The sequence below is a fragment of the Panthera onca genome, chromosome B1 (assembly GCF_046562875.1).
Source record: "Panthera onca isolate mPanOnc1 chromosome B1, mPanOnc1 haplotype 2, whole genome shotgun sequence".
NCBI lineage: Eukaryota > Metazoa > Chordata > Mammalia > Carnivora > Felidae > Panthera > Panthera onca.
Window position 1 is genome coordinate 55,840,050 of NC_138342.1, and position 10,821 is coordinate 55,850,870.

At 33.9% G+C, this 10,821-nt stretch overlaps 1 protein-coding gene across 7 annotated transcripts in view; it reads left to right on the forward strand.

Moving 5' to 3' along the window:
• The window catches only part of YTHDC1 (YTH N6-methyladenosine RNA binding protein C1), a 35,921-nt gene extending 26,896 nt beyond the window's left edge, over positions 1-9,025 (forward strand). For 4 of the 7 annotated variants that reach the window (XM_060654939.3, XM_060654942.3, XM_060654941.3 and 1 more), the window contains 6 exons: positions 2,241-2,323; positions 3,562-3,598; positions 3,671-3,734; positions 3,844-3,906; positions 5,545-5,679; positions 8,016-9,025. In XM_060654939.3, coding sequence (XP_060510922.1) covers positions 2,241-2,323; positions 3,562-3,598; positions 3,671-3,734; positions 3,844-3,906; positions 5,545-5,679; positions 8,016-8,240 — 607 coding nt within the window. In that variant the 3' untranslated portion in view covers positions 8,241-9,025. The remainder of the gene's footprint in view (positions 1-2,240; positions 2,324-3,561; positions 3,599-3,670; positions 3,735-3,843; positions 3,907-5,544; positions 5,680-8,015) is intronic. The other 3 variants (XM_060654940.3, XM_060654943.3, XM_060654944.3) reach the window with 1 other exon arrangement.
• Positions 9,026-10,821: the final 1,796 nt, after the last annotated feature.

Consider the following 10,821-nt stretch of genomic DNA (forward strand, 5'->3'; position numbering starts at 1 on the left):
TACAATGTATGCAATTGCAATGAGGTAGGCCTTTGTTGCTCAGAACAGGCTAGAAAGGAGGAAGAGAGAAGGAAGTCTTTATTTGCAAAAATTGTTAATATTTTGTAAAAAGCCTTTTCTTTCAGGTGTGTCTCTGGATAAGCCTTATCAGATATGGGACTTTTATAAAGGATCACTAATGTTTTTTCAGAAGATGACGCCTCATTTAGAGGATAAAATATTTTAAGTTATTTTGATATTCAAGAGGAGCATTATTGGGACTGTTTCAAATTTTATCACCGTGATGTGTTAACCCCATTGCCAGATATTCTCTAACATGTACCCAGTGAATTCACACATCTTGCTGAGCTTCTGAAAACAATAGGTTCTTTCCAAAGGGGATCAAGTGGCCCTGGGAGACCCGGCAACAAACCGAAAAGAAGGGCTGTTGCTGTGTCTGTTTACAACTTTTCCAGATGCTGGCAGTACCTGTGGACTTAAAATGTTTTTTAGAGGATCGTCATGGTTATTGATCACTACTTTATGAACTAAGCAGCATTTTCCAGGAAAAGGGGGTTTAACTTGTTACAGAATTGGAGAAGTCTTTGCAAAGGACTGATTTAAGCCCTTCCACCCAACACCTTCCCCTGTGTAGATTTGCATACAGCTAAATCTAAAATATTCTGCTAAAGACTGTTGGATGTATGGTTGATGGGATGAAACCTTTGGTTAAGTTTCCTTTTGGTGGAAACATCCTGTGGTAGGTACAGATAATCCAACAAGAGTCCCCATTTCTTTGAGCTTAAAAAGGACACTGTCAAGTAGGTAGGAGGACACCTGGCAGAGCCCCCTTACTTTTGGCCTTAAAGGACTGAACACCAAGATGTCTTTTGAAGTTTAAGCTAAGAGGTTTCCAGTGCAATACAATATATACAAGTGAAGTTTTTACCTCAGTTTTGCAATGGACTGCAAACTATACTTATTACACCACTACACCTTCTCTCAAGCCTGCCAGGGCCTCCATATATGTATGGCTTACAGCTTAAAGTCAGTAGTTGGACTACTATATGAACTGTTTCTATCATGTTTTATACCGGTCGTAAATGCACTCCCCAAACTACAAGAAAGCGGTATGTTTATTTTTTAAACCAGCTTTTAATTTTCTTAGTCTTATTTATTGTAGATGCAACTGTTTTTATTTTGTTGGGGAGGGCGGGGGCTTGGGGTAATTGCACTTTGCAGTTTGAGTGAACTTGTCTTGGAAAAGTTAATGAAAGCAGTTGATAACTCAAACAGCTGGAAAACTAGTGATGCTAGGTTATTATATAGACTTTATTTGAAAGTAAGGGTAAAAAGATACATTTATTGCCAAAAAAACTTGGAATTCTTGTTTTTATTTTGTGTAGCTCTTTATTAAATGCTAAATAAAGTGAAGTGTACTTAATGATGTATTACATTAGCCATTGAGATTTATGGGAGACCATAAAGAGCAGCCCTCTGCAGACAGTAAAATTTCACTTTCTAAAGAATATATACTTTGAACTCGTTTTATGAACTCTGTTAAATTGCTCCATTACTTTCCAGTTTTATTTTAAGACATTGTCTCTGGGAAAAATTCCCTTAGTTTTTAAATGTTATTATAGAAAATTAGTTTTTCCAAGTATTAAGATTATCAAAACTTTCCTGTAAAGTCACTTGGAATAAGTATCAAATTTTCTGTATGATCATGTGAAAAGCATAATTTTGTGCAAAGCAAAAGCAAGAAATAATTAATTCTGTGTAGACTTCTTCTAAGATGGGATTAATAAGTTTGAATATATAGATTTTAGAGTTACCTATTGTGTAATGGTGATAGTTTTTTTTTTTTTCTTTGTTTTTTCACGTGAATGGAGACTTTATTTGGGAAAGTGTTTTGTTAAACTGGATGTTTACGTTAGTTTGAGAGCAGCTCATTTACTTCTGTTTAGAATACTAAAATGTGATTTACGTATTTTGAGCAGACTGCTCTTTCCAAGTTTTTCATGATAGCATGAGATTATAGAGCATATCTACTTCCAGCAATACATTCAAGGATTGATTTATATAGTAATTAGAGGAATTAAAATTTAGAAATTTTAAGATTTGCTCACCAGAAATTAGGATGTTATTTTAAAGGAAATAATGGGCTATTCTTTGTACTTATTTCTGTCAGAAACTCTTGCATTGCTGTTTGTTCTCCCAGCAGTTTTTGGTTTAATTTCTAATGTGTCTAATTTGTGTAGGCGTCGACCAGAAGATTATGATATTCATAACAGCAGAAAGAAACCAAGGATTGACTATGCCCCTGAGTTTCACCAGAGACCAGGTTAATATTTTATAATCCTGCAGATATTTGACTTAAAATTATGAACCAACAACAAAAACAACAACGACACAAAAACATTTATTGTAATCTTGTAGTTCTAAAAGTGAGAAAACTTTAGGACATGACTGCTTAAATCATAGGAAATTATCAATAGTTGTCACTTAAGTTCTACTTCGTGAAGGTTATCTATTTTAGTGTGACTCATCATCATCTGTTAATTACCTGATGTTGCTAATTTACAATTATTTCACAAATGGAAACTGCACATGTGTTTTAAGATTAAAGATGATTAGGGAAAGCAGCCATCTTACACTTTATTATGTTTTTCATTTTCTATGATACTTAGTATTTCATGTGGTATATAGCTTTATTTGGAAACTGAAGTTATGCTGTGTTTTTTTTAAAAAAAAATCTTTCACATGTTTTTAGAGAGGAATGAGAAATATTTGGTTTATAATCTAGAAAGCAGCTTTCAGCTAGTCTTATCAGAATTTAAAAAGGCAGAGTTTAAGAGACGGTGCTTATAATACACTTATAAAAATTAGGCAATTTGGAGGTTGGTATTAGTGAACATTACAGCATTTTTTGGCTTGATAAACCTTATTCTTCTCCAAAATGGATATTCCTGAGAGTGAAATTAGTTTTTCCTCAGAAACATGAGCACTCAAATGTTTTTACATTTTAATTTGCTGAGTCCTTCCATCTTTTAAGATGGGGAGAAAGAATATTTCTTTTTTTGTCATGGTTCTTTCACTTAAAATGTATACATCTTCATTTTTGGGACTTGTTTTTCTCCCCCTTAAGTTTGCATTTTTAAAAACTGTCTGTGGTTGACTTAGCAGAGCTTGTGAATACCTAAGGTGGAAAGTAAACGTTTGTTTTTAAGGAAGTCCTATTACAGTGTCCTCAAGATAATTCCTCTGCCCTTACTTTTCTTATGGAGCAGAATGAAGAAATTTTCTATCTAGCGAGAATTGGGGTATGGATTTAGAAGATTCATATGAAAACCTCTCTAGCAGTTTATAATTCTGTGGTATCAGTAAGTTATTAGTTACTTTCTAGATTATCATGTAATCTAAGAAGAAAATCTGAAAATGGAATAATACAATAATAGCATCACTTAATAGCATCACTATATTTCTTGGAAAGAATTGAAATGAGTGGTAAGGAAGGTTTAATTATAATGCCATAATAAAAAATATAAATTTGATTTACTAAAATGCTTGATGTTTGAACAGGGTATTTAAAGGATCCACGATACCAGGAAGTAGACAGGTAAGTTGGGTTCACTCTTGCTTAGTTTCAAATTACATTCTTAGAACTAGTTTATGAATTACCTGAATTTAGTTTCACAAATCTTATTCCCAACAGACGATTTTCAGGAGTTCGCCGAGATGTGTTTTTAAATGGGGTAAGCATTTCATTTTATACATTTAATGTTCGTAAAACCAGGATCTGATTTATTTGATAGTTCTGGGTTTGATTTTTATTATTATTGATATTGTTATTTTTCATTTTAGTCCTACAATGATTATGTGAGGGAATTTCATAACATGGGACCACCACCACCTTGGCAAGGAATGGTTTGTATTTTTTTTTTTTTTTTTTTTTTTTTTTTGCAAATTATTTCACTTCATTTGCAGTTTCATATATTTTGAATGCTTATTTGGAAGATGACTGTTACAGTTATCCATTAAATAAATTGTTGGAATCTATTTTTACAACTAAAAACTAGTGAATAATTTGATTTGTGTTAATAGTACAAGATTAATTAGTAAGTGTTATAGTTTATTTTTGTAGTAGCTAGTACTGCAAACTGCCTGGGTTCAGATACCTTCCCTTCTTAACTCTGTGATCTTAGGCAAATTTCATAATAGGTTTCTTTCTTAGTTTTCTTTATCGGTAAAACTCAGAGGGTATTTGTCCATTCTTTGGCTCATCAAATTAATGTACTCGTTCTGTGCAAGGCACTCTGCTTTAGGCTTGGTTGGTGAATGAAAACGACATTGTGCCTGTCCTTTTGTGGCTTGAAATTTAATGAATACCAGTGTTTACTCTATTTGGATTGTCAAAATGATTTATAAAATACATGTGAAGTTTAGTAAAGTGCTTGATCCCAACACTCATTAATTTTTTTTCTATAAAATAAGGTTAATTAAATGCTGTTCATAACTATTAAATTTTTTTTCCTGTAAGAAAGCTGAATATTCTTCTTAAGAGTATCTTTTAAGGTATTGAGGATAGCTGAAGAATTAATTCCCAAGAAATAAAAAACTTCGAAGTTTAAATAGTTCTTATCTTTTTTTTTTTTTTAATGCTGCCTGTAATGTGGCCTCTTCATCTGACTTGTTTCACTTAAGGTACTGTGTACAAGATAGATGGATTAATAAGATTGCTTTCCTTAGATTCTGTGAAAATTTTTAAATGTCAAAATACTATCTTGGCACTAACTAGGAAAGTAACCTTTGATTTGCTCTTACACATTTTATAATGGCATTTAAAAGTTCCTTAGGTTCTGGAGATTTTGTTTTTTTTGTTTTTTTTTTTTTTAAGGGTAGATGTTAAGATTAAGATGATTGATTCTAGATCCAGGATGCCTGATTATGGTGTCCAGCTCCACCTTTTTACTAGCAGTGTGATCTTAAGTTACTTAACCAGTTGTTGGTGCCTCCCTCAGTGCTTATTAGGACAGTGTCTGGCTCATTGTAAGCACTGATTAAGGGTTTACTGTGTTCTATTAGTATTTAAATGACACAACATGAAAGTGTAAACATATTAAATCTTCTTTTTTTAAGTTGGTGTATTTATTTTGAGAGAGAGGGGGAGAAGAGTGCACGGCGGGTGCATGGTGTGTGCACCAGCAGGGGAGGGGGAGAGAGAATCCCAAGCAGGCTCCACACTGTGAGCATGGAACCCTGAGGCAGGGCTCGCACTCACGAACCGGGAGATCATGACCTGAGTGGAAATGAAGAGTCAGATGATTAACCGATTGAGCCATCCAGGAGCCCCAAACGTGTTAAATCTTCAAGGATGTGTAATTAGTTTGTTATGCACATATTTCCAACAAGCACAACAAGAGGGTATTCTGACAAACCCTAATTCTGTGGAAGTAAATGGGTAGGACAGATTATTAAATTATTTGTTTGGGTAGTGGAATTCTAAAAATGGTTTATTTACACGGATATTTGGTAGATGCTTATGGAAGTGGTTTCTTTTCTTAGGCTCCTTATCCTGGAATGGAACAACCTCCACACCATCCTTACTATCAGCACCATGCTCCACCTCCTCAAGCTCATCCCCCTTACTCAGGACATCACCCAGTACCACATGAAGCAAGATACAGAGATAAACGAGTAGTAAGTGCACAAGAAGGCAAAAGTGTGAAGGAACTACCTTGAATTCTGTAGATAATTTAAATGTGGGGATATTCTTACTCCATACTGTTTTGGAGTAATTCACAACTTGTTTTTATTAAGAATGGCTAATTCCTTTGGATTATTTAAATAGACTTATTTCTTTCACCGATCAAACAAACTGCTCAAGTGGAGGCAACTTCTACATATAACTCTTAGGTAATACTGTCCTAGGGATATGGTGAATTAGATTTTCTTTCTGTACTGGGGTCTTCAGTTATAAATAATTGTGTAATTTTTATTGTAAATAGGTATTTTTAAGCTTTCTGTATATTCTGACTCAATTTTCATAGATTGGATGGTATGTATTAAGTTAGTTAACCGATCGTCTCTGGTCTTATTTAGTTACTTGTTTCTGTGACAAATTTTGTCAATTCACCTCCTCTATCTGACTCTTAAGAGAATGCTAACAAATAAACAGATGTTAAGAAAGGCAGATGGATAATTTTCCTTTAGTAATTACTGGTTCTAATAATTTGATATGGTTGATATGAAAAGCATTTTTTGATCTCTTCAAAACAGAGTGAATGAAAGACAGTCTCTAGTTTGAGATTTATGGGTGTTTTTTTTCCATTATACTAGTTGGGTTGAGTTTGTTTATTAAATGGTTGATATTCCTTTTTTTTTTTTTTTTTTCCCTTTCCCTAATAATACTTTCATTTTTTAAACTGAAATTGTCTCCTGGCACTTGTTAGCATAATTCCTTTGTATATAAGTTTGGTAGTCTTACGTAGTTAGGTTGTTAAAGTAGGATGTACAGTTTGGACACCTTCTTCAACCCTCTGTCGCCCCCCCCCCCCCCCCCCCAACCAAATTGAGGTGATGAGTCTTTTGGCTGAGCCAAATAAACATTATCTTCCCACTTAGATGAAGAGCATGCATATTTGAGAGGGCCAGTCAGAGCAGTAGTGGCCTAGCCCGTTTTTGAGATAACTTTTTGTCTGTTATTTATTTTCTTATTCTCATAAAGACAGTAACTTTTCAAAATCAAATCCTATTAGGATCTTTAATATTCAGTGAAACAATCTGAGAATCCTAACTGACTAATAGATGTTAATAGTTTTTTTTTTCAGTCATACAGGAAGAAATGTACGGCTTATGTATGATGAAAACTTAGTTGGCTAGATGGGTTGTGGTACTTTTTATAAATGATTACATAATTTTCAAACTAGGAGTTCTTTCTAAGATTCTTTTACTAAAAGGTATTATTGTCCTTTTAAGTTTTAAGCATCTGTATGTAATTTTTTGGTTAGTGTATATATTTTATGCTAGTATAATATTCATGTATTCAAGGTATGTGAGGGTGGAATTGTTTTTGAACACAATAATCTGAATATTTAAGCTGACTTTTGGAAAAAGACCAAGTTCAGTAAGGAAAGGTGAGTTGAGAACTAAGAGTAGAAAGCTAGAGCAGGGATTAAGCTTAGAAGTAGTCACAGTGACACCTTGCACCTCACTTAGACAGTTGCTCATCTTACCCTCTCTTGTTCTCCCCAGCCTTTCATGTATATTTAGATCTATGTGGAGTAGACCTCACAATCTTACTAAAGTACATATTTTCTTAAAATTCTAATTTTTTTAAATAAAAATTTTTTTGTATTTTTTGAGAGAGAGCGAGCCGGGGAGAGGCAGAGGACTCCATACCCATCATGGAGCCCGATGTGGGACTCGATCCCACAACAGTGAGATCATGACCTGAGCTGAAATCAGGAGTCGGATGCTTAGCCAACTGAGCCACCCAGATGTCCCTCTTTTCTTAAAAGTCTATCAAATTTCGAAACTTGCTTGTCATTAACAATGGTTTAGTTTGAAAGAAAATCTGGAATGTAACAACTCCTAGTTTTACCTTAAGAGGGCAGACTTGGTTCAGGTTGTAGAGTCAAAGGAGGAAAAAAAGTAGGGTTCACCTGTTGGAGAAAAACATGGATGATATTTAGCATAGTTGGCATCAGGCTTGCATCTATGATAGTTGATCGTCATCACTAGGTGATTATTTTGGCTTAAATCTTAGTAAAAAGAATTGGCTAGAAAAGTCATTAGAGTTGTATAAGAAACTTCCTGAAGTGAGTTGTTGCAACGAGGTTTGAATAATCAACTGTTGTGGGTGACTAGTTAGGTGTCACAATCTTTTTCTAAGCAGTGTCAAAATTACATTCTGTGAATTAATGCATTAGTACATTTCTGTAGATTGTTTCTCCATACTATACAGTAATTACAGTATGGGGACTCATAAGTTCCATTTGATTTTTGACATACCTAATCCATTTCTTATTTTCTAGCATGATTATGACATGAGAGTGGATGATTTCCTTCGTCGCACACAAGCTGTTGTCAGTGGTCGGAGAAGTAGACCCCGTGAAAGAGATCGGGAGCGGGAGCGAGACCGCCCTAGAGATAACAGAAGAGACAGAGAACGAGATAGAGGACGTGATAGAGAGAGAGAAAGAGAGCGATTGTGTGACCGGGACAGAGACCGAGGGGAGAGAGGTCGATATAGAAGATAATGCGCTTTTGGAAGCACTGATTGTTTAAAGATAAAGAAAATCTTGTATTTTTTTTTTTTTTTTTTTTTGTGTGTGTTTACAAGTAGTAAATTTATTTTCAGCGGTCTACTTAAAGTTCATTGTGTAGAAGGGTTTATTATATCCCTTTATGTTCCAAGCATGCAGTATAATACGAACTGGAAAAACTCAAATCCTCCAAAAATGCACAGTTGACAATTTGAGTTGACACTTTTATTAAAGGAGCAGAATGGAACAGTCCAAGAATGTAGATATTGATTCATTCTCCATAAATGTTCATCTACTTATAGTGTGTTCATCCTAGAGTTATTTTTTGTTTGTTTTCTTTTGGATCTTGATTGATGACTGCCATGATATTTTGCTTTGATGTGTTTCTAAATGTAGTTGCACACGGTTCAGTAAAAATAATGCTGCTATCAAGTATGCAAATATTGAAGTATGATGGTTTGACAGTATGGCAGTGTTGTAGCAGCCTCTTTGTTTCTCCCTTTCCCTCTTTTTTTAATCTTAAAAAGTCACTTTTTATTTTTCTTCGGTCTTCAATGATGAGAGCAATATTAAGAAGACATTGCTATCTAATTTTTAATCTTTTTAAATAAAAAAATTCCTATGTTCAGTAGCATGGTTGATGCTATCGTTAGCCTTCCCCTCCAACTGTATACATTGGCTTGGAATGTTCACAACTTATGTGTGTGGCAGCGGAAGATATTCCATATTCTACATTGCTACTGTTTTGTATAAAATAAATTGGTAAAGATTGACACTTACCTGTTGTACTTCATTTTTGTCTGGATGCCAGTTTGTGTTCTTATGAATTAGTGGACATAAAATGATGCTTTATGTTTGGGTACTATAAGAACCCTGATTGCCACCCTCCCATTTTTTGCATATTTTAGCAGAAATGATTGATCTGGGCCAATTAATCTTAAAAGCCTACTTCTGTTTCTAATATAAGAACTGATGGTATGTGATTGAGTTAGTATTTGATTAAGTATTCATCTGATAACATTTTTGGATCTAGTCTGGTCGTAGGATTGTTTTCTTATTTCAGGTTTTTCTGTTTTCATCTTTGAATAAATTATTTTACAGATGTTTTTCTGTTTGACTTTTAAAATACACTTTTGTAATTTAACTTCTTACAGTTACATACTTTAAATTAACCATCAATCCTTCCTAGTGGTAACAAGCTATATAAAACAGAGGGCCACACAAAACAGTGTATAAAAGCCTTTTTTGTATTTCAGCTTCTTGAGTTTAACTTGAAATTTTGACTTTTATTAAGTTGAATGTTCAGGCATTGGGATATTTAAATATTTGGCCACTTTTTTTTCTTTTTTTACATAGTGTTGCATTTACTGTTGCACTGTGTACCAAATCATGATCACAGTTTTACAGAAACGTAATCTGTATTGGTCTAAAAAGGGGAATGCGGGAATTTCAGTCTTGAAAGATGTTAAAGCTACCAGGATACTGCTTTTATGTTCACTGTATTATGTTCTGCCTGGCATTTAGAATGTTTTTTCCATGCCTTCATAATTAGTAGTTTTATTTACCTGTTTCAGAAATAAAGCCTAAGGATTTATTTTAATTATGTGCAGTGTAGTAGAGAAGAAAGAACATTTAGCTGGGGTGGGGTGGGGGGAGGTTAGGAAACCTGGGTTCTAGTTGCAGCATTGCCTTTAATTGGACTTAAAACAGTCGATAATATAACTGACATTTGTTGGTATTCATCAATAAGGTACAGAAGTTAATAGCTAATGGTTTTCTTCAAGTTTTAAACTGAAAATTTCTAAGATTTAGAGGAATCACCAAAAATGTTATTTTAAGAAATAACCAGTTACGCAAAATTAGGTAATACTAAAGTCATTTTCCTGAAATAATAGTAATAAATTGTAAATCATCGAGTGCTTAGTATAAAAAGGCACTTTGTGCTTCCATTACTCATTTCATCCTTCTGTAACATCTCACTTACTGTTTTTATAGATGGGGAGACAGGCCCAGAGAGATTAAACTCGCCCAAGAGTACAAAGGTAGCAGTTGATGGAGCAAGTGTCCATCCATATTGTATCTAATTTGGTCTTTCCAAAGAAGTCACCTCATCTGTTTTGGAAAGAAAGAGAACATAAATTAATACATGTTTAAAACCAGGGTGCTAGGTTCTCCTAAGGATATTAAACATTTTCTTAAAGCTTTCTTACTAAGGAGAAGTTATTCCTGGAGTGTGTAGTCACTTAGATGTTAACCTATGCTTTATAAGCTTGCTATCCAGTTAATTTATTCTAAAAAATTAACATTTATTGAGTTCTTACTAATTATTAAGCATTCTGTATACTTGCGTTAGCTCATTTAATCTTCACAAGAATTGATTTCTAATTTTTGTTTGGACGAAAAAACTGACAGGAACATAGTGTGAAAGATTGCTTTATAATTTTTCCCCTCTGCAAAGGAGTCATAATAGTAAATAGTTGAAGACATGATCGTTTTTCTTACTGGGAGAGGCATGGTTTCTTCTGTGTACTCTATGATGTTAATTCTAAAAATCTCTAATCAGTAACATATAACA